The sequence below is a fragment of the Lynx rufus genome, unplaced genomic scaffold, assembly GCF_022079265.1.
Source record: "Lynx rufus isolate CCGP_SWC_20201006 ecotype Redwood Valley unplaced genomic scaffold, mLynRuf1.p SCAF_34, whole genome shotgun sequence".
Taxonomy (NCBI): Eukaryota; Metazoa; Chordata; class Mammalia; order Carnivora; family Felidae; genus Lynx; species Lynx rufus.
Genome location: NW_025814850.1, coordinates 1,330,475 through 1,354,449, shown reverse-complemented (window position 1 = coordinate 1,354,449; position 23,975 = coordinate 1,330,475). Strand labels below are relative to the sequence as shown.

General features: G+C 46.2%; 2 protein-coding genes across 3 annotated transcripts in view; one reads left to right on the top strand and one right to left on the bottom strand.

Annotated features, from left to right (window-relative positions):
- Nucleotides 1-3,244: 3,244 nt before the first annotated feature.
- Nucleotides 3,245-6,050, bottom strand: RAMP2 (receptor activity modifying protein 2). 2 transcript variants are annotated; one of them, XM_047093421.1, is made up of 4 exons: nt 5,834-6,050; nt 5,329-5,484; nt 4,766-4,874; nt 3,245-4,638 (listed from the first exon to the last, which is right to left on the bottom strand). In XM_047093421.1, exons 1-4 carry the CDS (start codon nt 5,931-5,933, stop codon nt 4,383-4,385), a joined length of 621 nt encoding a protein of 206 aa, XP_046949377.1. In that variant the 5' UTR covers nt 5,934-6,050; the 3' UTR covers nt 3,245-4,382. The 2 variants fall into 2 exon arrangements, with proteins under 2 accessions (XP_046949377.1, XP_046949378.1); XM_047093422.1 differs by having other exon boundaries at nt 5,329-5,394.
- A 12,300-nt stretch (nt 6,051-18,350) lies between these two features.
- The window catches only part of EZH1 (enhancer of zeste 1 polycomb repressive complex 2 subunit), a 30,658-nt gene continuing 25,033 nt past the window's right edge, over nt 18,351-23,975 (top strand). Inside the window, exon 1 of the mRNA XM_047093260.1 lies at nt 18,351-18,374. The gene's annotated coding sequence lies outside the window, so the exon portion shown is untranslated. The remainder of the gene's footprint in view (nt 18,375-23,975) is intronic.

Here is a 23,975-nt window from a genome sequence, read left to right as displayed (position 1 = left end):
CAGAGGACTTCCGGCCTCCGCTTCTGCACGTCCGGGCAAAAAGCACAGCAGAAAGGTTCCGGAGGCCTTTCCCGAGAAGGGCCGCCCAACGGAAGGTATCTTGCTTCTCTGCCAGTCTCTTGCTATGAACCTAAAAATCCGTACCGTTTAGAGTCCAGAGAAGTCTCATTCAGCTCTAGAAATGGGCAGTGACTTCCCCCAAAGCGGCATAGCTTGATAGTTTGTTTCACTCCGCTAAGGCTTCTTTTAATGTTAACACGTGTTAGTTGCATTTAACCTCACTCACAATTCCCCAGCCTCCTCAATTACTGTGTCCTTCGACTCCACCATTCCCTGGTCTCCTGCAGCACCCATGGGAGCATATTTGTAGCTTTTATTGCTGAAAATGGGTCAGCTTCCATGATTCACTGCTGCCGTTTTGGACCACAGCCATCTGTCTCTCACATCCTCACCTTCCTAGTCTCAAGACTCCGGACCCATTGTGGTCGTATTTGACTCCTTACCCAGCCTAAACTACCCAATTCTGTCTGAACATGCTGGCTGAACCCCAGATTCCCTGACTAACCTCACTGCTGGGCTCTCGGTGCAGCCCAACACTTTTATTGACTCCCTGTCACATCTCTCCAGGTAACTCTTCACATTTTTCCAGTCGTCAAGTCGTTCCACCTGTCTCCGTCTTCCTCCTTTCTGCAGAATGCCTTTCTCTATTTTGTGAACTTGAGGCTGAACATGTGAACTTCTTAATCTTTCCCTTTTTGTCCCTCTTTGTCACCACACTTAATGCATCCCACAAGAATTTCTCTCCACTTTTACCCCTTCATTTTGGATTCAAAGGAAGAAGTGTCACTCTTCCTTTACAAGGCCAACCTTTGGCATATCTTCTTGCCTCTCTTTTCCAAGTGCCTCCAGGACTTCTCTGGGTGTCATCTACCCTCTTTTCCTTTCCTCTGGCTCCTCTCCCCTAGTTGACAAATATGCATAGACCATCCCTACTTGAAAATATGTACAGTTTCCTTGACTCTGTCACCCTCTCAATTTCCTATCCGATCTTTAACCTTTCCCCCACCCAAGTTCACCCTTCATTGTGCACAGTTCCTGATCCACAGTAGTACCCAGCAAATATTTGTTGTATGAATGGATGGACCATTCTGTTGACAATGTTCTTTCAAAAGGCACTATCTCCTTTGCTTCCATGGCACTGCTTTATCCTTGTTCTGCTACTGTCTCTCTGATCTTTCTGTCTCATTTCCCCCTCATTCTTTAAATGTGTAATTTTCCATGGGGCACCTGGGTGGCTCAGTTAGCTAAGCATCCAACTTTGGCTCAGGTCATGATCTTGCGGTTTGTAGGTTTGAGCCCTGTGTCAGGCTCTGTGCTGACGGCTCAGGGCCTGGAGCCCGCTTCTGATTCTGTGTCCCTCTCTCTCTCTGCCCCTCCCCCACTTGCACTCGCCCTCTCTCTCTCTCTCTCTCAAATATAAACATTAAAAAAAATAAAATAAATGTGCACATTTCCTAAGAACCTAACCTCAGCTTTCTTTCCTTTCCTTTTCTTTTTTTCTTTTATTTATTTTGAGAGAGAGAGAACCATGCGAGCAGGGGAGGTACAGAGATGGAGAGAGAGAATCCCAAGCAGGCTCTGCACTGTCAGTGCGGAGCCCGACTTGGAGCTCAAACTCATGAGCCATGAGATCATGACCTGAGCTACATTCAACCGACTGAGCCACCCAGGTGCCCTCTCAGCTTTCTTTTCTTTCTTTTTTTTTTATGTTTATTCATTTTTGAGACAGAGAGAGAGACAAAGTGTGAGTGAGGGAGGGCAGAGAGAGAGGGAGACACAGAATCTGAAGCAGGCTCTAGGCTCTGAGCTGTCAGCATAGAGGCCTGAACTCATGGGGCCTGAACTCATGGACCTCGAGCTCATAGCCTGAGCCAAAGTTGGAAGCTTAACCGACTGAGCCACCCAGGTGCCCTTTTAGCTTTCTTTTCAATACATCTTCTGTCTTGAGAACTTTCATCCTTCTCATGGTTTCACTTGACATTTCTGTGCAAAAGATTCCTAAATCTGTATTTCCAGCTCCAATCTCTTTCCACCACCAACACCCCTCCCATTTCTAACTCTCTGTGGGACATAAAAGCTTGTTCCATTTTTAGCTCATATTGTAAATCCCTTTCTTCATGCCAGCTTCTCTCCCTAATGGCCATTTTCTACCATTACTTCCATCATTGTCCTAGTAACTCAGATGCAAAGCCTCAATCAGCTCTAACCTCTCCTCTCTTTCATCTCCTTCATATCCAAAGTCCCTCCCCTGTTTTTAATCATTTCTTCTACTTTTTATTTTCTATTTCCCATTCATCACTCCTTTGACCCATGTCCTCTTTTTCTCAAGCCTGGATTATCACAATATTTTGCTAATTCACCTGTTTTCCTATTCTCTTCCCTAGGGGAAATGCACTCCATCCTAAGGCCTAGTCGTGTACAAACTCTGCAATCACCCTCCTGTGATCACACCTCAGCTAGGTGTGACCCCTCCTTTTTTTGCACTTAGATAACATTTGGTTTGTATCCCTTTCGTGACTCTAATCACACACTCCATTGCTTTTGTTGATTGGTACACATGTCAGCTCCCGTACTAGATGGAAAGTCATTGAGAGCAGAAACCAAGTCCTAACTTATCTTTCCAACACAATATACCATACACAGTATTTTATACCAGTATGCCCTTGATGTACATTAGTAAAACACATGAAGGCAAATATGGGCCAAAAGGAGGATAGATATATCCCTGGGGAAGACCAATGCATTCATGGGAACAGAGCAGAGACTTATCTCAGGTGAAAACCCAAAATGTCCTAGGGAACAGGTATGCCCCTAGAAAGACAGATATGCCCTGAGAGAAGTCTATCTCAGAGGATGAGTAGATGCATTCTAGGAAGCATACAGATATCTATCTGTGGAATAGACAGGCATGTCCCAAGGAAATGGATATGCATGTACTCAGGGAGGCAAATATTTCAGCAAGGAGGGAAGGAAAGTCCCTGACAAGGCTCCACGTGCCACAGAAAATAAACAGGTGTCTTTATGGAGAACAAAGTTGTTCTCTAGTATTTTTTTAATGTTTATTTGTTTTGGGGAGAGAGAGACAAACAGAGCACAAGCAGGGCAGGGGCAGAGAGAGGACACACACTCCAAAGCAGGCTCCAGGCTCTGTCTGAGCTGTCAGCACACAGCCTGATGTGGGGCTCGAGCCCACAAACCATGACATCATGACCTGAGCCAAAGTCAGACACTTAATTGACTGAGCCATCCAGCTGTCCTTGTTCTCTAGTATTTTTGATGATCTGGAAGAACTGAAGATGAAGGTCCTCTGGGGAAAACTGGGCCTCACTGTCCAGGGAACATGTAAGAGTATTCATATACAGAAATGGTGAGTTCAGAGGCTAGGTATGTCCCTAGAAAGTGGGAAGGTGTCTTAGAGGAGTATCAGTATGGCTTAGGAAGCTGATAGAAGGGTTTGCTAAGAACTAATGGTTGCTATGAGGATGACAGATGTTTGATTCCAGGGTCCAGTCTCCTCAGCTTTGAGCTTCTTCCAGGTCATATCCATCTTCTGGCTATTAGCTCCAGTGGACACCAGGGGGCAGTGTGCTAACAGGCTGTAGGCCACACCCCCAGGGTCCAGGACAATGTAGGATGAGGGCCAGGGACCTGGACAGGGAGTTCTGTGGTGGAGTTAGTAGAATAAGTCCCACTGCCTTTCCCTTCAATCCTGAGCTCTTTAGGAATGAACTCTTTTTGGTCATATCAAGGTTTCTATTCCTAGGCCCTGGGAGTAAACTGAGGCATGAAAAAGAGGAAAATTCAGAGCCCCTAGGCAGTCCCCCTTCCTTCTCACAGGAGTCACAGCAGAGATTCCACCCTTGCCCCTTCCCCCACACCTCCCCAGCTGCCATCCAAGCCGGAAGGGAGTCTCTTCCTGCAGGTTTCCTGGTGTTGGTTTTGGATAAGGACAGGAAAGGCCCAGCCCTGGGAGGAAGCAGTGTAGGGGGTGGCTTTCAAGTGGGGGGAGAGGAATAGTGAGGAGCAGGCAAGTGAACAAAACAGTGCTGGTATCCAGATTTTCCAGCTCTGCTGCCCAGAGCTGTGGGAAATGGTAGAGACTCTGGGATGGGGAGGGGATAGTACCAAAAAAAAAAAAAAAAAAAAAAAGTTTTATTTTGAAGATTACAAAACTTGTGCCACCACTGGGCTTCCATTTCCAGCAATTCAAGTGTCTGTGGTGGGGGGTGAAAGTGAGAGAAGGAGGCAGGGAGGGGAAGAGAGAGACCTGGTGGTGGCAGGGGAAAGGAGTAAGATGACTGCTAATAGCTCATACCACCACCCTAGGCCTGGGCCTCGCTGTCTTTACTTCTCCACACCACAAGGGTGACAAGGAAGGGGATGAGGCAGATGGGGGCTATGATCATGGCCAGAAGCACATCCTCTGGAGGGTCTGATAAGGTGGGCTGCATCAAGGAGCAGTTGGCAAAGTGGATCTGGTGAGTCTCAAAGATGATCTCTTCTGCCAAGGGATTGGGGAAACCCAGGCCAAATGCTTCTGCAAAATGCTCCAAGCAATATTGCAGGTCGCTATAGGGCCTGGAAGCAAGGGAAGACTAGAGTGAATATGGGGTTGGGCCCAGAGAGAGGAATACCCCACACTCAAGGCCCACACACAAGGAGCAGGCCCCACCCCTGGTCCAAGCTGCCCTAGCACTGCCCCTACCTGCTAATCATGGTCCAGTCGCACCAGTCCTTGGGGATAGAGTCCATCTGCTCCTTATAAGATTGCCAGCAAAACCGGGCATTCGCCTTATAGTCCTCCATCTTGTTCTCTGTGGGCACAGATGCTGCACACTGACCACACCCCTGGCCCTCCCTCCAAGCCCTCAGGTCCAGGTACTTCCACTGTTCCTGCCTTCAGACATGGCAGCCACCAGGAACAGCCTCAGAAAGTTTCCCAAGGAGAGAGTCTCAGCTCAGAAAAATGTTAATGCCTTCCATGTGCTCAGCACTTCCCAGCCTGACGGGAACATCCATATACGTTTTTTTCTGGGGTCTTCTAACCCACCTGAGGTGAGCCAGCTCAGAGCTGGGGGGGGGGGGCGGGGAGGGTGGGTTGTGGGCTGAGAGGGAGAAAGACCACAAGGAACCCCAGGAGAGAACGGAAGGGAGTTTAGTGCGATTTCATTTGGGGTTGGGGCCTGCCTTGTGGGAAAGGGACCCTCCCCACTGACCTAGCTCTCCTCGTTGCCCTCGGCCACCTTCCCAGAGTCGCGCGGTACACACCTTCTGACTTCAAGCTGCCTTCAGTGGGAAGAAGCTGAGCCAGGGACTCCTGGGGCTTCAGGACAGCTGTGAGCAGAAATGGGGGAGGGAAGGAGGATGGCGGGGCTCTAGGCGGTGGAGCCTGGAGGAGGGGTCTGAGACCCTTGGAAGTCAGAGCTACTCGCAGAAGAGAAAGAAGAATAATCCAGGCTCCCAAGGGGTGCTTCAGTGACTGGAAGAGAGGGCTGATACCAGCTCCCTCCCACTCACATCCAGACCCCAAACCCTCTTCCTCCAGGCCAGCCCCAGACCTCCCAAGACCTCTCCGCCGGGCCCCCGGCACCCCACGTTCCTCCAAGTGGGAAGCAGTTCGCGCTGCGCCTTCACCGAGGTGGAGCCGGGGACTGTCGGAGGACAGCGCTGTTCCGCCCTCACCCCGGGGCCCGTTTCGGCCTCGGCGGTCCAGCCCCCCCTCCCCTCCGGGCCTCCCGCGCCTCCCGCCCGAGCCCCGGGGCGCAGCGCTCACCGCCCAGCAGGAGGAGGAGGCGGAGCGCTGCCGGTCGCCCCGCGAGGGTCGTAGAGAACCGCGGGCCGCCGGCGGCGCGCTCTGCCCGGAGCGAGGCCATCGCGCGGCTAGCAGGCGAGGAGGGGCGGTGGCGCTGAGCCGGGCCCGGGCGGGGGCGCCTATATCCCCGGCCCAAGCCCCAGGAAGCCGCGCCGCTTCCTCGCAGGGGCTGGGACGGCTGCGGCCACGTGGGGGGCGGGGGCGACGCCCGGGGCCCGCGGGCCGGAGGGGGAGTCGATGCCCCACCCCGCCCCGGCGCCCGCCGCTCCCTCCGGCGGGTCGGCGTTGGCCCACTCTTTCTTCTAGTTCACCCTGCGGGGCTGGACAGCTCCCCTCGTAACCCCAGAACCGGGACGCATTTCCTGGGCTGAGCCGCGTGGCGCCCAAGGACTCTCCCGGGTCTCTGAGCATCCGCTCCCGGGACCCTAGTCGTCCCCTTCTCTTTCGATGCGGGGGCTGAGGAAGGGGGTTAGCGTGTTGCTATCGCGGACCTGCAGAAGAAAGGGGCTGGGAGTTCAGAGGGCCTCTCCACGCCGCAGTATCTAAGGAAGGAGGTTGGGGCTGTCTTGGGCCGTGGGGGAAGGGGCTCCTGGAGCTGGGCTCAGAGTTCCCCTTCCCCGGGAACACCCACTGATGTCAACTCACCCGCCAAAACTGGGGAGGAGGAGATGAGGGAGCCAGCCCTCCAGAGTCAGGAGAAGGCCTGGGGATCCGGGCAGAGGGGAAACCAAAATCCAAATACCCTCCCTTCGGAGGCACGTCCTGGGGCCTCGATCCACACATCTGATTGGGGGGAAGGGCAAAAGTAAGATTATTTCATTCCTAGGAAAAAGGTGCCATAAACCGGATGGGGGGGGAGGGGCAAAAGTAAAAGATTACTCCATTCCTAGGAAGAAAGTGGCCACTACTCTTCAAGACCAAGGTTGTGAAAAGGGAAGGGTTTATTTAAAACCAACTATGGGTGACTTCATTCACAAGGTGGGTACATTATTGTCCCTGTTTTACAGGGAAAAAAGTGAAAGCTCAGGGAAAAGAGCCCAGAACTTGAGTTCAGAAGCTCTGACTGGTATTTCTGTCTTCCCACTCCCTAGCCAGATAGCCCAGAATGAACTCGGTTACCTTGATGATCTCCGCTTACTCTCCTGTAAGATAAGGACATACATCATCTTCCTGGATAAACTGTACTGAGGACAATGTATGTGAAAGGGCATTGGACTCACTCAGTGGACGTTTCCTTTCCTTCTTTCCTAAGGACTTGCCTAAGGTTACACTGCTACGAAGCAGCCAGGCTGGGCCTGGGGCCCCAGGGGCCCTGACTTCTGCCATACCACAGCTGTCTCTGTGTCCTGAGCCAGAGCGTCATTAGCCTGAAGCAGCCTAGCAGCCCAGGAGCTGGTTTGGCCCTGGCGTTCAACTCCAGACACAGCTGTCAGCACTGAACTTTCCTAAATTACTCCCAGACACTGACCCCTGGATTCAGCTGCTGCTCTTGTCCCAGTTTACTGATTTCTGCCCACCATAAATTATCTTTCGTGATCTCTCTTCAAATCTTCATCTCAGGGTCTTAGGCTCTTGAATTATGGCCACTAAAAGCCTGTTGTCCTCCTCCATCACTAGGGTCAAGAGGTTGCCTTGATAAGGCATCCCAAAGAAGAAAGGAGGTGGCCCAGTTGGCAGGAACCCCAAAGCCCTCCTGGTGATTGTCATCTTCTGCAATGTGCAGGAAAGAGCCAGACAGCCTCAGAGCCACATCAGGCCAGGGACCGAATCCATTCGTTTCCTCCCACCCATGACTGCCCTTTTCAAGAAGGAAACATGGCCAAGAGGGAGATTTCTGGGTGATAAGATGGGAAGGGAAAGCATGGAGGGACAGAAAACAAAACAAACCATTTCCACTGGGCTGGGGCCAGAAACACCTGAGCCCACCGTGAATTAGGAATGGGGTTGGGGATCAAGATTAAAGTTGACAAAAATAAATTCTGGGTTTTAAATAGGGCAGTATAGTATCGTTTGATAAAAACAAACAAACAAACAAACAAACAAACAAACAAACACACAAATGAGCATTGGTTGGGATTCTAAAGGCAAGTTCTGCTTCTGTGTTGCTGTGTAATCTTGGGCAGGTCATTTCATATCTCTGGAGGTCAACATTCTCATATATAAAATGACCTTAGAATCAAAAGGGAAAATATAGGTGACTCAGTAGAAAATGTTATCTTTAGCCTGGAGCATGACATGGAGACCTCCAAAGGGAAGTTTGATGTAGTCATTCCTGAATTTGGGAGTCTAACCTTCCCATTGGAGAATCTGGGAATTTTCCCTCCTCCTGATTTTCCTCTTCCTACTTTTCCTTACCAGTTGGACATTTGGCTGTTTCATTGACTCCTGAGGGCATCCTGGTAACTGGGGGTCTGGTATTGGGGTACTATGGGGCTGAAAGAGGACCAGAGACTTCGCTTTGCCATAGAAGACAGTCCCATGTTCTGCAAGGAGGGGACAGAGAAGGGCTTCATTAAGGACAGAAGCTAGTTCTTTTATGCAAATCCTGTATTCCACCCATGGACGCCCTCTTCCCTTCCCTTTTAAACCCTACTGCTGCCTTAAAAACATACTTTCTGCTATAAAAATATACTTAATTTTTTTTAATGTTTATTTGTTTTGAGAGAGACAGAGAGAGAGACAGAGTGTGAGCAGGGAAGGGGTAGACAGAAAGGAAGACACAGAATCTGAAGCAGGCTCCAGGCTCTGAGCTGTTAGTACCTGAGCCAAAATCTTACACTTCACTAAGCCACCCTGGCACCCCAAAAATATACTTTCTAATTGCAGGTAATACACAAGTATATACTCATTGCAAAATATTTAAACACAGAAAACTTTATACCTTTATTCCTTTCTCACTTCCCTATATATTTTGGACTTAAAAAAAAAAACATAAATGGGATATAATATCTCTGTTGTTTGATGACTTTTTTTTTTACTTTAATAACATGTTTTGGGCTTCTTTTCACAATAGCACATACAGATGTGCCTCTTTTAACTGTAGTATAATATTGGGGCGCCTGGGTGGCGCAGTCGGTTAAGCGTCCGACTTCAGCCAGGTCACGATCTCGCGGTCCGGGAGTTCGAGCCCCGCGTCAGGCTCTGGGCTGATGGCTCAGAGCCTGGAGCCTGTTTCCGATTCTGTGTCTCCCTCTCTCTCTGCCCCTCGCCCGTTCATGCTCTGTCTCTCTCTGTCCCAAAAATAAATAAACATTGAAAAAAAAAATTTAACTGTAGTATAATATTATCTGTAGTCTTTTTGTCTCATATCCAGTGGAGTCTGGTCTTTGTTTCCTACACACTTCCTTAGTCCTCTGTCCATATTCCACACCCACTCCTACTGCTTAGGAAGAGAGGGATCTAGTTCTGGTCCAGCTGGACATTAACCTGAGATTTATGGCCCCAACCTAGACTGACTTTTCCTTGATAGGGATCCTACTGCCAGGTAAATTCCCCTTCTTGTTACAGGGGAAGGGACATCCTGCCTGAAACAAGAAAAGAGGTGAGTTGATCCTTAAAAGTGCCATTTTTAATCTTCACCCTTCCCCCTACACCCAAATCCAGAACAACATAGTGTGGAGTAAAAAGCACTGGGGGCCTCCTACACAATGAAATTGCATGCAGAGCATCCTGGAATCAGCATCTCTACCATGTAGAGACATTCACATATGCTGGCCTCTTCTCCAGCTGTCTGCAAAATAAAGACCAGAGCTCAGGAGAGGATGTGGGGGAGAGTCAGGGTCAGGGGAGCCAGAAGTCCTGGCTGGGAGGGGCTGATCCTTCCAAGCTGGAGAGAGGAAACAGATTTCTTTAGAGGGCAGGGAGGTAGCAGAGAGAACCAGAAGAGCTGCAGCTGGGGAGCCAGCTAGCTAAGGGAGGGAAGACAAAGATGTAGGGACACAGCTCCATCTCTCCCCATCTCCTCATCTCCAGAATGATGGAACACTCAGTGTGAGTATGGCCATCCCACAGAGGGAAGAATGGTTATTGGAGAAAACTTTGGCTCTCAAGTTAGAAGAAGCAGAGAAAATGATTAGGCCATATTCCTCATCAAATGCTGGTTCTTAATGTAGCTACCATTTATTGAACAATTACTATGTGATGCATAGTGTGTTCTCTGACACATGTGCTGAGCTTTGCAAATATGTCTTAAAACCTTACCACGATAACATTAGAATTATGTTGTTTGTGGGTAAAATGGGGAAACAGGAATGATGTGCCCAAGGCCTCAAAGGTAGCAACTGACAGTCAGGATTTAAACCTGGGACTGCTTGATGCTAAGCTTCATGTCTTAACCATTGTGATGTATCGCCTCCCTCTCAATCTACATCTGAATATTGATTTCTTACTGGGTCTTGAAAATGAGTTTGAAAAGAGGAGAAAAGGATAGAGAGTTTCTTCCAGGGCCAGATAGACCCCTCCAGAAATAAGAAGATGCTGCTTTACCCAACTACATACATACAACCTCCTCCTCCCTTCCTTCCCAGATCCAGGCTGGACCATGACATCATATGGTGGAGGCTGTTTTTCTGAAAGGGAAAAAAAAAACCACCAGACCAGATTTATAAGAAGGACATTCAGACAGCATGACTGAAGAGGACCATGGCCAAGTGACCATAGCCCACGCCCAGCAGTGCTGAGAACACTGCTGGTCCCTCGGCACCTGGAGCTGACTCATGGTTGCTCTCAGGACCCACTGCCAGACGCCAGGGTTGCTTTCACTCTTCCTCCGTTCCTCAGGACTGTCCTATGAAACCATCCGCAGGAACGCTTCTACCTGCTCCCAGCACCCCACGAGTTTAGATGTTAAGTAACATGAAGATGCCCTGATGATGCCCACCAGTATCCTTGGTACCTCATACAGATTGTTTCATTTAAAACTCATGACTTAGGGCACCGGGGTGGCTCAGTTGGTTAAGTGTTCGATTCTATCTCAGCTCAGGTCTTGATCTCAGGGTTATGAGTTCAAGCCTCAAGTTGGGCTCCATGCTGGGTGTGAACCTAAGTATAGATAGATAGATAGATAGATAGATAGATAGATAGATAGATAGAGTAAAACTCACAACTCTATTAAATCAGGTACCATAGCAATCCACTTTCCAGATGAGGAAACTGAAAAGTTAAGTAATTTATCCAAGTTCATGCAACGAATATTGGCAGATATCCAGGTCTTCTTAATGCTGAAGCCAGAGTACTTAACCTCTGCTCCACAATACCTGATAGAACCCGTTAGCCAGACTGCTAGAAAGAACCAAATAGAAAGGGATGCAAAAGACAGGTCGGAAGGGTAACCAGACAGGATTCCTCATGCCAGAGGACTTTCCTCCCTCTGTATGATCCCTCTCCTGACTATGCTTGTTTCACTTACAGACAGCATCTTTTCACATCCTTTCCCCCAACACCTTAATGCATTAGATGGACAATGAAAAAAACTCATGATATTATGAAATAAAACATTTTTGGGGCACCTGGGTGGCTCAGTTGGTTGAGCAACTGGCTCTTGCTATTGGCCCAGGTCACGATCTCGTGGTTCATGAGTTTGAGCCCCACATCAGGCTCTGTGCTGACAGCTGCTCTCACTGCCTTCCCCTTCTCACATTCTCTCTCTCTCTCAAAAATAAATAAACATTTTAAAAAAACAAACACACACACAAAAAACATTTTCTAGATCTTAACATCCACATATGTTGTGTTGAACACTTGTGGTATCTGTGATGTGAGCTTAATACTACAAAAGGCAAGATTTTCTTCACCTGTAAAATGGGAATAGTAATAATACCTATAAGTTGTAAGATTTAAAGCACTTAGAGCAGTATATATTATTATTATCATATAATTATAATCAATTACAATATATAATTATAAAGAATTATAATATATAATTATATAATGCAATTATTATATAATTATAATGATATTTAATTACATATTATATATTATTATTATTATTATTATTATTATTATTATTATTTCTATTACCTTAGTGGTTAAGAGAACACATTTTGGAGTCAAGTAGACTTGAGTTTGGAGCCATCTCCATCACTTATGTAGCTGTATGTGACCCTCTGCAATTACTTAACTCCTCTGGGCGTGTTTTCTTATCTGCAAAATAGGGTTACCATTGTGTATCTCACCTAGCAGTAAAGATAATGCAGGTCAAGCATTTGACCCAATGCCCGGTGCTAGTAAGCATTTGATAAATGGTAGTCACTATCATAAGGTGTAACATATATGGTTATGACAATTGTATTTCCAAGATACTCTGGGATCCTTCCAGTTCTATAATTCTGTTCTTTTCAATACACAATTTTATTTATTTATTTATTTATTTATTTATTTATTTATTTATTTATTGCTTATTTTATTTTATTAAATATTTTATATATTTATTTAAAAATTTTTTAAAAATATTTATTTTTGAGAGAGAGAGAGAGAGAGAGACAGCGCCAGCAGGGGAGGAACAGAGAGAGAGGGAGACACAGAATCTGAAGCAGGCTCCAGGCTCTGAGCTGTCAGCACACAGCCCAATGGGGGGGCTCAAACCCACAAACCGAGAGATCATGACCTGAGCCAAAGTCAGACGTTTAACCGACTGAGCCACCCAGGCGCCCCATATTTTATTTGTTTTTGAGAGAGAGAGAGAGGGAAAGAGAGAGAGGTTGGGGGGAGGGGCAGAGAGAGAGAGGGAAACACAGAATCCAAAGCAATGTCCAGGCTCTGAACTGCCAGCACTGAGCCTAATGCAGGGCTCAAACTTACAAACTGTGAGATCATGACCTGAGCCAAAGTTGGATGCTTAACTGACTGAGCCACCCAGGCACCCCTCATTACACAGTACTCTTTATTTAAAAGAATAGAGACTTCAAAGCCAGATAGAATTCCAGCTCTCCTACTTACCAGCCATGTGGCCATGTCCAATGTTTTCAATCTCCCTCTCAATGCCCTTCTCTGTAAAATGGGGACAACAATACCCACCTCTCAGGCATCTTGCAAGGATTACACAAAATAACGTAGGTTCACACCCAGTCCAATATCTAATGATTACATGAATGTTAAAGGTGATTTGTTAAACACGTAAATAAATATAATCTATGTTCCTTTATGTACAGTGTCGTGGATGTAATCTGTAGATGTATGTAATGTACTTTTCTTGCTCCAAAAGTGTCTCTGTGACCTGGTGTTCCATCCTAGCTAGACTAGGATTCAAAGGGCCACAGTATCAGCAGTGTGAGACCCTGCTGATAAGCCAGGGAAGAGAGAAGGGGAAGTTACAGAAACAAGAGGAACTCCCCTTTCCTGTCTGGCTAGGATTTTTTTTTTTTTTTTTTTTTTTTGTCTTCCACATAGGCTGTTCCCTACTGATATGGGGGTCTGTCGAGTGTCCAGCTTTGATTGGTATCTCCAGTACAGAGGGAGTAAGGAGCCCCTTGCCTTTCAGGAACTGTTTTCCTCTGAACTTGCAGAGTCCCAAACACATTTCTCTTTCTGGCACCACTGGTGAGAACAGAAAGTCATGGAGCGAATCCAGAATCATGATGTCAGAGCTAGAAGATCTCAGAGAAAGGAGGAAGTAGAGTGGCCGGGGTTCAGAGCATGGGTTTGGGGGTCAGAATGACTGGACCCAAATCCTGGCCACACCAGCTGGGTAACCTTGGGGGCAAGTTCCAGAATCTCTTTAAGCCTTAGTTTTCTCAGCTATAAAATGAGGATAAGAATATTACTGGCTTCATATGAAATGAGATGACCAATTGTAAAGCACTCAGCACAATGCCAGGTACAGACTGAATGGACAGTATTTGAAGACTGTCATGTTTTCTCTAGTTCTGCAGTTTTACAGTTGAGGACCCTGATGGCCAGAAAGGAAGCATAGCTCATTAGCTGTCCACCCGATCAGGGCTACTTCCCAGGCAAGGCTGTGCCAAAGGCGTGTCCCGTGAGACACTAACTGTGCCTGCACTAACTGTGCCAAGGGAGCAAGAACGGGCAGCACCACCCTAGCTGTGGGGTTGGAGCCTTCAGAGTATGTGCAAAGTGAGGCATGAATCCCACCCAAGTAAACCCCAAAAGAGAAAGTCCCTTCCTGCTGGAATTATTTATTTTGTAATTAACAAAGGCTAAGGAGGCCCTTTCTGAATTTTGGCTTGGAGGTTCAGAGTTTAAACTTATAACAAACAGCCACGAACAAGGGTTTATTGTGGGCCTGTTCTTACTTGCTGAATTGAATGCATTATTATGATCCCTATGCAACTAGGGGTCAGGAGCTAAGTACCTGGGGCGGATAGCTGGGTTTTTTGAGATCAGAGGACAAAATAAAATGTCCAGGAGTGGAGAGGCTTCAAAAATTGAGCCATGTTTTCAGGCTCAGTAACGTCCAGACCTCAACTTGCTTTAGAGCTGCCTTTGCCTGTAAGTGTTCAGGGAGGGGTCTGGCACTTCAGCTGGCCCCACCAACGCCTGGGCAGCAGCCCCAGTTTCTGGTGACCTTCATGCAGGCTTTTAGGTTGTGCTTTGCTTTGTTTTGTTGTTTGTTTCTCCACAGCAGGGTGGCCTTCCCCTGCTTCTGGGTGGGAACTGGGGAGGGGGAAGGGAGGATAGTTTGCTCCCTGCTCCCATCTCCACAGCTGTGTTTATGCTTCCCTGTCAGGGACTGTCTGGGGCCCAACCTTTCCTCGGTCCCCTGTGTCCCCTTAGAGAAATGCTATTTGATCTCCCTGTGGGCTTCACGAGGGAGGGGCATTATGAGCCCAGGGGTCACCATCCAAAGGGGGCTGGAAGGAGGAAGGGAGAGAGGTTGGAAAGGAGGAGAGAATAGTGCAGAAAGCTCTGTTTGAATTCTGGGAAGCATCATCTTCTTCCCTTTCTACCAGTGGCCTGAAGACCAGCAGGGGACAAAAGTACACTTAGAACGTGACAGCCCCAAAAGGAACAGAACACGTGACATGTCATTTCTAATCACTGGATAGAACAAAATCTTGCTTTGTGATGGGGACATGAGCGCACAAAGCAGAACAATCTTCCCCAGGGCTTCACTGGGGCTCATGGTCAGATACAGCATGTTAAAGCCAATAAGATCATGTCAAAATACACGCAAATTAAAAAGGATTTAAGAAAATGGTCAAGTAAATAATGCTCTTCTTCTCCAGGGAGCAAGCTGAGCTGGTATTAATCAGTATACTAGTATTGCTGGACTCTTGGCCAAGCCTGGGAGAATGGCTGCCAAGGCAAATCAGGCATCAGGTTTCAGAAATTAAACACATAATTTTATTTTTCCACAATAAGAAACTTTCAGAAAAAGAATCAGCCCTATTAGACTACTCAGCACACTTTGTCCAGTTCCGTTCGGCCCCAGAGGCCTTGGATTTAAGAGCAAGATGAGCAACTGGAAGCCAGGAGTGACATAGTTATTCCTTTCTCCTATTAACTGCCTGGGGGTGGGGCTGGGAGGAGTGGGGCAGAGGTGATGGTACTGTTTTTCAAAGGTCCAGTTGCCAACAACTTGCCAACAGTTTTTCTATGAATTTATAGGACAAAGACCTGAAGGGTTGGAAGAGTTGGCCAAACAAGCATTGGCCGATAGTGTGTCATGGACCATGGTCAGCTAAGGAAGACCCTGGTCTCAGGAAAAAAACCCTCTCCAGTCACAATGAGGAGGAACCAATTAACAAATTTCTCCCAAGAACCCCATGCTTAGTGGTGATGTGGGAAGTTGCTTTCGAAATCCTGCACTAATCACTTACTAAAGCCTGATTTAGTCCTGTGTCAAGTATCATGGTGGATATGAAAGTCCTGTGTCAAGTATCATGTAGCATAATGGTAACAGCATGAAGTGATGCTGGGAACGCAGCAGGGGGAGATCCAGGAGGGTTGGGAAGCTTAGGTAGGAGGTGGAGCTTGAACTGGGTTGCATGACTCTGATCTACAACTTTGACGCAAACCTCCTCACCATCCTGCTCCAAAGTCTTTCTGTAACCATATTTTCTTTGTAATCACAAAATTTCTTATGTCTCTCCTCTTGTCACTTGGCTTACTCTCCTAGAGCAACGCTGTCCACTCCCATGGTATTGGTTACCAGCAGTGAGCTGATGGTTCCCAAATCTCCCCAGTCTCAGTCCTGACAATCATCTGAACATCTCTCCTTAGATAATTAGAATTTTCTTTCTTTCTTTTCTTTCTTTCTTTCTTTCTTTCTTTCTTTCTTTCTTTCTTTCTTTCTTTCTTTCTCTTTCTTTCTTTCTTTCTCTTTTCTTTTCTTTCACCTGCTGCCTTCCTCTCCCTCTTTTAACTACCTTCCTTATTTCAACAATTATTTATGTAGCATAATGGTTCTGAAACTTGGTTACACAATGGGATCATTTGGGATTCTCTTACAACTCTTGAAGCCCAGGCCATACCCCAGACCAATTAATCAGACTCTCTGGAGGTGGGAGGCAGGCATCAGTACTTATTAAAGCTCCCCAGGTAATGTAAATGTGATCCAAGCTTGAAAACCACTGAAGTAGAAGGCAGGGGGAATGGAAAGGGATATTATTGCAAATTGCTATTTATGAAGGAATAGTTGCTTTGATTTGGTAGTTAATCAGATAGAGGCAAGAGAAAAAATGGCAAAGCCAAAGTTTCTGATATAAGGAAAAGAACACAAAATCTGGAATTCAGAGACATAAGTGTAAGACCTGACAGAGATATTTTTCATCTGTGTAAGGCAAGTCTTTTAAGTTCTTTATGCCAGGACAGTCTCATGTGTAAAACTGAACTCCTCCCTATTTCACAGAGTTATGAAGATTTTCTGGAAAAAAAATGCACATTATAGGCTTTTGTAATTATGCACTTTGAGAAAATTTCAAGGTAATGTTATTCTGTATTTTAAGGTTTCATTTTTTAACTTTATATTTTGAAACAACCTCAGATTTACAAAAGAGTTGCAAATGGTAGACAGCTCCCATATGCCCATCAGCCAACTTCCTCAAATGTTGAGGAAGTACAATTGCCAAAACCAGGAACTGAGATGATAAAATAATTTTAACTAGTCTACAGACCTTATTCTAACTTCATCAATTATCCCACCAGTGTCCCTCTTCCCCACCAGGATTCAATCCAGGATCACACATTACATTTAATTGTCCTGTCTCCTCAATCTCCTCCGATACAATATGGGACAGTTCCTCACTCTTTGTCTTTCACGACCATCCCATTTTTAAAAGATACCGCCCAGTTGGGGCACCTGGGTGGCTCAGTCGGCTAAGCCTTCAACTTCAGCTCAGGTCATAATCTCACCTTTCCTGAGTTCCAGCCCTGCATAGGGCTTTCTGTTGTCAGCACTGAGCCACTTTGGATCCTGTCTCCCTCCCTTTCTCTGCCCTTCCCCCATTCGCTCTTTCTCAAAAATAAATAAACATTAAAAACAAAGTTAAAGAGGGGCGCCTGGGTGGCGCAGTCGGTTAAGCGTCCGACTTCAGCCAGGTCACGATCTCGCGGTCCGTGAGTTCGAGCCCCGCGTCAGACTCTGGGCTGATGGCTCAGAGCCTGGAGCCTGTTTCCGATTCTGTGTCTCCCTCTCTCTCTGCCCCTCGCCCGTTCATGCTCTGTCTCTCTCTGTCCCAAAAATAAATAAACGTTGAAAAAAAAAATTAAAAAAAAAAAGTTAAAGACAGAAATGTGCTTATATATATACATAAAAAGATACTGACCAGTTATCTTGTAGACTGCCCCTTATCTTGGATTTGTCTGATGCTTCCTCGTGATTAAATTCAGCTTATGCGTTTCTTCAAGAATACTACAGAAGGGATTTTGTGCCTTTCTCATTGCCTCATATTGAGGGGTACCTAAGGGGTACCTCATCACTAGTGATGCGAACTTTGATCACTGGCTTAACGTGATATCTGCCAGCTTTCTGTCCTATAAAGTTACTATATTCTTTTCCTTTGTAACTAACAGGTATCTTGCAATTGCAGAAGATACTTTGATACAAGGCTATTCATTTGAATCTAAGTGACGGGGAAAACTTTTCATGGAAATAAAGCAAGAAGGATAATTTAGAGCTCATAGACGGGTGTCGGGAGGTATTGGTAGGTGTGAGGGATCAGTATGAAGGGGTTCGGGGTTGGTTGCAAATGCTGAAGCGAAATGTGGTTCGTCGCCAGCGTGTGAGGATGGTACAACAGCTGGATAAGGTTTCCAACAAGATATTAGTGGCTCTGGGAGGCTCCCCGGGAACCCCCCCGTCCCCTGACAGCACCGTCTTGGAAAACGTCGTGCTCTGGCGGCATCACTTCGAACTCCTGAGGTCGGGGTATTGGCGCCAAACGACAGACGTGCGAAGAAGGAAGCCCAGGTAGCCCCACCGGCGGGGCGCTGGCGGCGCAGTACGCAGGCGCCGAAAGGGAGCGCGGGGCGGGGCCGCAGCGCGGGGGCGGGGCCGCGGCGCGCAGGCGTCCTAGCGGCGGGTCCCTGCGGCTCGGGATGGAGGGTGAGTGAGTAAACAAGCCCGGGCCGGGCGGTGGGGCCCGGCCTCTGCACCTCGCCACGCGGGGCCTAAGGGAAGGAGAGGCGAAGGGATCAGAGAATTGGGTGGAAGCGGAGGGGCAACTACCTGCCTGGCCGGGGGTAGCGGGGCGCCCCCTTCCCGTCCGAAGGCTGGACGAAAGGGGGCGATGGGACGAGCGAGCCCCCGGCTAGGACCGCGTCTGCGGCGGGGAGGGCGGTGTGTCCGGGAGGAGGAGCGGCGGGGGCGGGCCCGGGGTTGGGGACTCCCGTTGGAGGGCGGGGTGGGCCGGGTGGGCGGGAGCCCCAGAGCCGGGAGGACGCGCGGGTGGGCGGTGGCACCTGCGGGGGCCCTTAGCGAGGTGGACTCCCCAGGACTTGGGGCTGTGCACGGGGAGGGCTAGACACGCGGGGGGGCTCAGCTTGTGATGACTTTGGGGGATGTTGAGGAAAGGGTGGCAGTAAAAACAGGGCTGGGACCGGGGTGAAGCGAATGAGGCTCTTAGGCGCAAAATGAAAGGGGCTCTCACTTTCGGGGTCCAACGGGTGCAGAGTGCCTCCTTACGTTTTTGCGCGCTGGGCGCCTCGCACGCTTCGCCCCGCTCCCGGGCCCGAGCTGGAGGCTGCTTGTCTCTAAATTTGGTCTCGCGCCAAATTTGGTCTCCTGCCCACCCCAGAACTCTCCTGAGGCTCGGAGGACAGAATGGGAAGCGCTTCGAAGCAAAGTCAAGGTGTTGTATTTGGGGCAAGGCTGTTAGGAAATGCAGGACAAACTTATTTCGGTAAAAAGTGACTGCTGAGAAATTGTTCCGGGGGCGGGGAGAGGAAGGGCTGTGAAAGGAGGTTAGTGCCCCCGGCGGAACACGGAGAGTGGGCTTTGATGGGTGACATGTGACATGTAGGATTGTAAATGCGGTAGCTGGGTGGTGAGCCTAACGATAGAGGGGGGTGCGGATGAGGGGAAAGAGCCGAGGTAGACGAGCAACTGGGTGTGTGTGAGGACGTCGGCGAAAGTGTGGTCTCTTCCTCCACGGTTACTGCAGTGAGGTCTTTGAAGAGAACTCCCACCCCCACTGGTGCTTTTAAGTTTAGGAAACCGGCACTGAAGGAAGTTTCCAGCCTGAGAAGGTGCTAACTCTATCAGAGGTTTCTGTAAGAGCTTGTCTATTTTAAACCTTGGAATCCCTAGGGCTGGGATGGTGTGGCAGGGATAAAAGAGATTACTTTCTTACATAGCAGAAGGTGAATGTCAGAAGATAAGTACTTTTTCCCCCCTCTTTAGCACACTTATAATTGAGAAAAGGACCCTCTGTAAAAAATGTAATTTTTAAAATTTTTTTTAACGTTCATTTATTTTTGAGAGAGGGAGACACACACACACACACACACACACACACACACACACACACACACAGAATCTGAAGCAGGCTCCAGGCTCTGAACTGTGAGCACCGAGCCCATCGTGAGGCTCAAACCCACGAACCACGAGATCATGACCTGAGCTGAAGTCAGAGCTTAACCGACTGAGCCACCCAGGCACCCCTGTAAAAATGTAATAATACTATTATGATGAGTGTGTGTCTCACAGCTAGTGTGGGGCACAAGTGTGTGGGCACAGCTAGTGTGGGAGCATCCCAGGCAAGGATGTTTGTTTTATTCACTGATGTACCCTAAGCACCTAAAACCGTGCAGGCACACTGTAGGTGCTCAGTACATATTTTGTGGAATAAATAATTAAATTAATAATTAAATAAGTAAATAAATTTGTGGGTAGATCTCTGGAACCTGGAATCCAGTAGTTTGGATCCTTCTTCTGCTACTAACTGGCAGAGTACTTGTAAGCCAGTCAGGGGGCTTGAGGCTAAGGCATAGCTTTAAAATTCCCTGAGGTGGTGGGGCGCCTGGGTGGCGCAGTCGGCTAAGCGTCCGACTTCAGCCAGGTCACGATCTCGCGGTCCGGGAGTTCGAGCCCCGCGTCGGGCTCTGGGCTGATGGCTCAGAGCCTGGAGCCTGTTTCCGATTCTGTGTCTCCCTCTCTCTCTGCCCCTCCCCCGTTCATGCTCTGTCTCTCTCTGTCCCAAAAATAAATAAACGTTGAAAAAAAAAATTAAAAAAAAAAATTCCCTGAGGTGGAAATGACCTCTTCTATGGTGTTATTTTAATTCTCTTTGAAACAGCAATAGAATAAGGAGGATTTAAAAAAATGAAATTTTACTCCCAAGAAGACTTTGGTGAGAAAGGAAAAAGTGAGAAGATGTAGCCGGACTTGTTTCTCTTCTGCTTAACTTGCCTTTGAATTAGCATGCCTTTTAAAAATGATTTAAAATAATCCATTTTGTCTATTTAATTCTTGAGATCAGAAATTTAGTGTCCTTTGTCCTGTGCGTAATAGTTCCGGCCCTTGCTTTGTGCCTTGTATGAGACATGGAACAATTCATTTCACTTCATTAAGTATATCTTAAGTTTCTACTTATTGACTAGCAACTTTCCAAAAAATGTGTGAAGCAGCAACACTAAAAACACATTACATTTTCTATATAGGGTAAACTAAAGAGAAAAGAAGGAAAAACATGTGGAGAAAGGTGAAGAGAAGGATTAGGATTGAAGGGGAAGGTTTAAAAAGGAAAAACTGCTCTCAGGGAATACCTCCATTCCAGAAAGTCCCTAGCTTTCTTTTCTTTTTTTAAAAAAATTAATTTTTTAAATTTGTCCAAACTGAGTATCGGGCTCCTTCCTACCTCTTTACTCCATCAGCCTGTCAGTTGGGACCTCAGTGGTCCAAACCTTAAAGTCAGGAGCTACTGCATGGGTAGTTGGGGTTTAGTGCCTCTGGTATGTTATGTCCTCTGGCACATTTGCCCTAATACTTTGATTAGAAATGGAGTAACTGACAAGTCTTTTGATTGAATGATAGTGGTAATCACTAAAGATTAGGCTTTGTGCTAGCATAGTACAGAATCAGCCAAGGTAGGCTCTAGCCTGTTAGGAAATTGCTTTAACCCTTCTAAGTCAGCATTATATATTCTAGGAGCCAGCATTTTCCTATGGGTCTTGTAAAAACGAATCCTGCTTTGATTTGTATCCCCATTGTTTCTAGTGTAAACAACTTGATTCTCTTAATCAAGCAGTGCTAGAAAATATTAATTCTATAATTTTATTTTAAATAAGAATTCAGGGTCACCGCTTCCTGTTTTAAGTAAGGTTCTTTCTACCTATATAGTGCCCAGAAGCTCAAACTGATAACAAATGTAAATACCTTGGACAAGTGGGAGGGTATAAATTAAAGATGGCCTTTATTTTTTTTTTAATTTATTTTTTTTAACGTTTATTTATTTTTGAGACAGAGAGAGACAGAGCATGAATGGGGGAGGGTCAGAGAGAGAGGGAGACACAATCTGAAACAGGCTCCAGGCTCTGAGCGGTCAGCACAGAGCTCGACGCTGGGCTCGAACTCACGGAGTGTGAGATCGTGACCTGAGCCGAAGTCAGCCGTCGGCCGCTTAACCGACTGAGCCACCCAGGCGCCCCTAAAGATGGACTTTAAAATCCTAATTGAAGGATCTATCAGGTTGTGTACTTAATCACAGAGTTGATTTTAATGGAGTGTTGATGAAATTGGTGATCACGGGATGATTCAGTTGTGTGTATTTAGAGCTCTTCTCGGAGGTGGGTTCACCCCTATTGTTTGTGCTTCAATTCCACCCTGAACTAAAAAGGAAAGAATGAGATGGAAAATTAAAAAAATCTATAGTGCCACCTGCCTCTGAAGCCTTACTTAGCCTGCCGTTTAATAAAATTGTTTGTCGTAAAAGAAAGTAGTAAAGACATTGAACTTGCTCCAAGGAGAAGCTGTTTCTGCAAAGAGACCCTTTATGTGGATGAAAGAACTTCATAGTTTGGAACTTTTATGTTCTGATCTCAATCTCTCTAAATTTAAGAACATTTCAATGAAGTTTTCCCATTTCCAGCTAGTGACAGACTGCATTCTAGTTTTAGCCTTTGAAGGAAATTGAGATCCAATTTTATGGGGAAAGATTTCCAAGTTTTTATAGTTTTCTTTTTTGTGGAGATTTGATATGTAAATAAGGTAGTTTTTATTTCCAATTATCAATCTTTTAAAAAAATAAACTTAATTTTTAGGACAGTTTTAAATTTACAGAAAAAATATATACAGTACAAGGAGTTTCCATCAATTCCATATCCAGTTTCCCTTATTAACATCATATTAGCATATGTGTAACATTTTTTTTACAGTTAATGAATCAGCATTGATCATCCCACCGTAGTTATTCATTGAGAAGTCACTCAAAGTTTTTTTAAAAGGTAGGATTGCCTGCTGATTTTTAATAGAAGTCTAGAAAATTACTGGATTGATATATCATCAAGACTTAGTTTTTTTCTTTAATCAGCTTTACTGAGGTAGAAATTTACATATGGTAAATTCACATTTATGTATACAGTTCAGGGAGTTTTCATAAAAGTGCATTGTCATATAACCAACACCACAGCCATGGTATGAAATATTTTCATCATCCCAAAAAAGTTCTTTTATGCTTCTTTCCATTTATTTTATTTTTATTTTTTAAAGATGGTTTATTTTTAAGTGATCTGTACACCCAGTGTAGGTCTTGAGATTACAACCCCTGAGATCCAGGGGCACGTGCTCTACCAATTGAGCCAGCCACGGGCCCCATGCTTTTTCCATTTAATCCCTTTCTCCAACCTCAGCACCTGGCAACCGCTGATCTGCTTTCTGTCACTGTAGATTTGCCATTCGTAGAATCATTCTAGTAGAACGATTCATATAGTACATGGGTTTTTGTGCCTGGTTTCTTTCACTAAGCGTAATGCTTTTGAGATATATTGTGCACGTAGGAATGAGGAACTCCTCCTCTTTTATTGCTGAGTAGTATTCCATCCTATGGACAAACTGTCATTTGTGTCCATTTGGCACTCCATAGATATTTGTGTTGTTTCTACCTATTGGCTATTATGAATAAAGGTGCTGTGAACATTTGTGTAGAGGTCTTTGTGCAGACATATGTTTCCATTTCTCTTGGATAAATGATAAAAACTGTATGCTAGGTTGTGTGGTAAGTGTATGTTTAACTTTAATAATAAACCCCCAAAACCAGCAAACTGTTTTCCTAAGTGGCTCTACATTTTGCACTCCCAACCAGCAGCATGTAAGGATTCCAGCTGCTCCACATCCTCACCAATTGGTATTACCAGTTTTTTGATTTTAGACATCCTAACAGGTGTGTAGTAATCCATCATTTTGATTTTAAGATTTTAATTTGCACTTCCCTAATGACTAATATTGATACTAAGTATCTTTTTGTGTGCTTGTTTGCCATTCCAGTATCTTTTTTGGAAGTATCTGTTCAAATCTTTTGCCCACTTTTTATTGGGTAATCTTGTTGAGTTGTAGAGGAGTTATTTATATATATAAAGACTTACTCTTAAATTTCTAGATCAAAACAGCATTTATTTATTTATTTATTTATTTATTTATTTATTTAAATGTTATTTTTGAGAGAGAGACAGAGCGCAAGCGAGGGAGGAACAGAGAGAGAGGGAGACACAG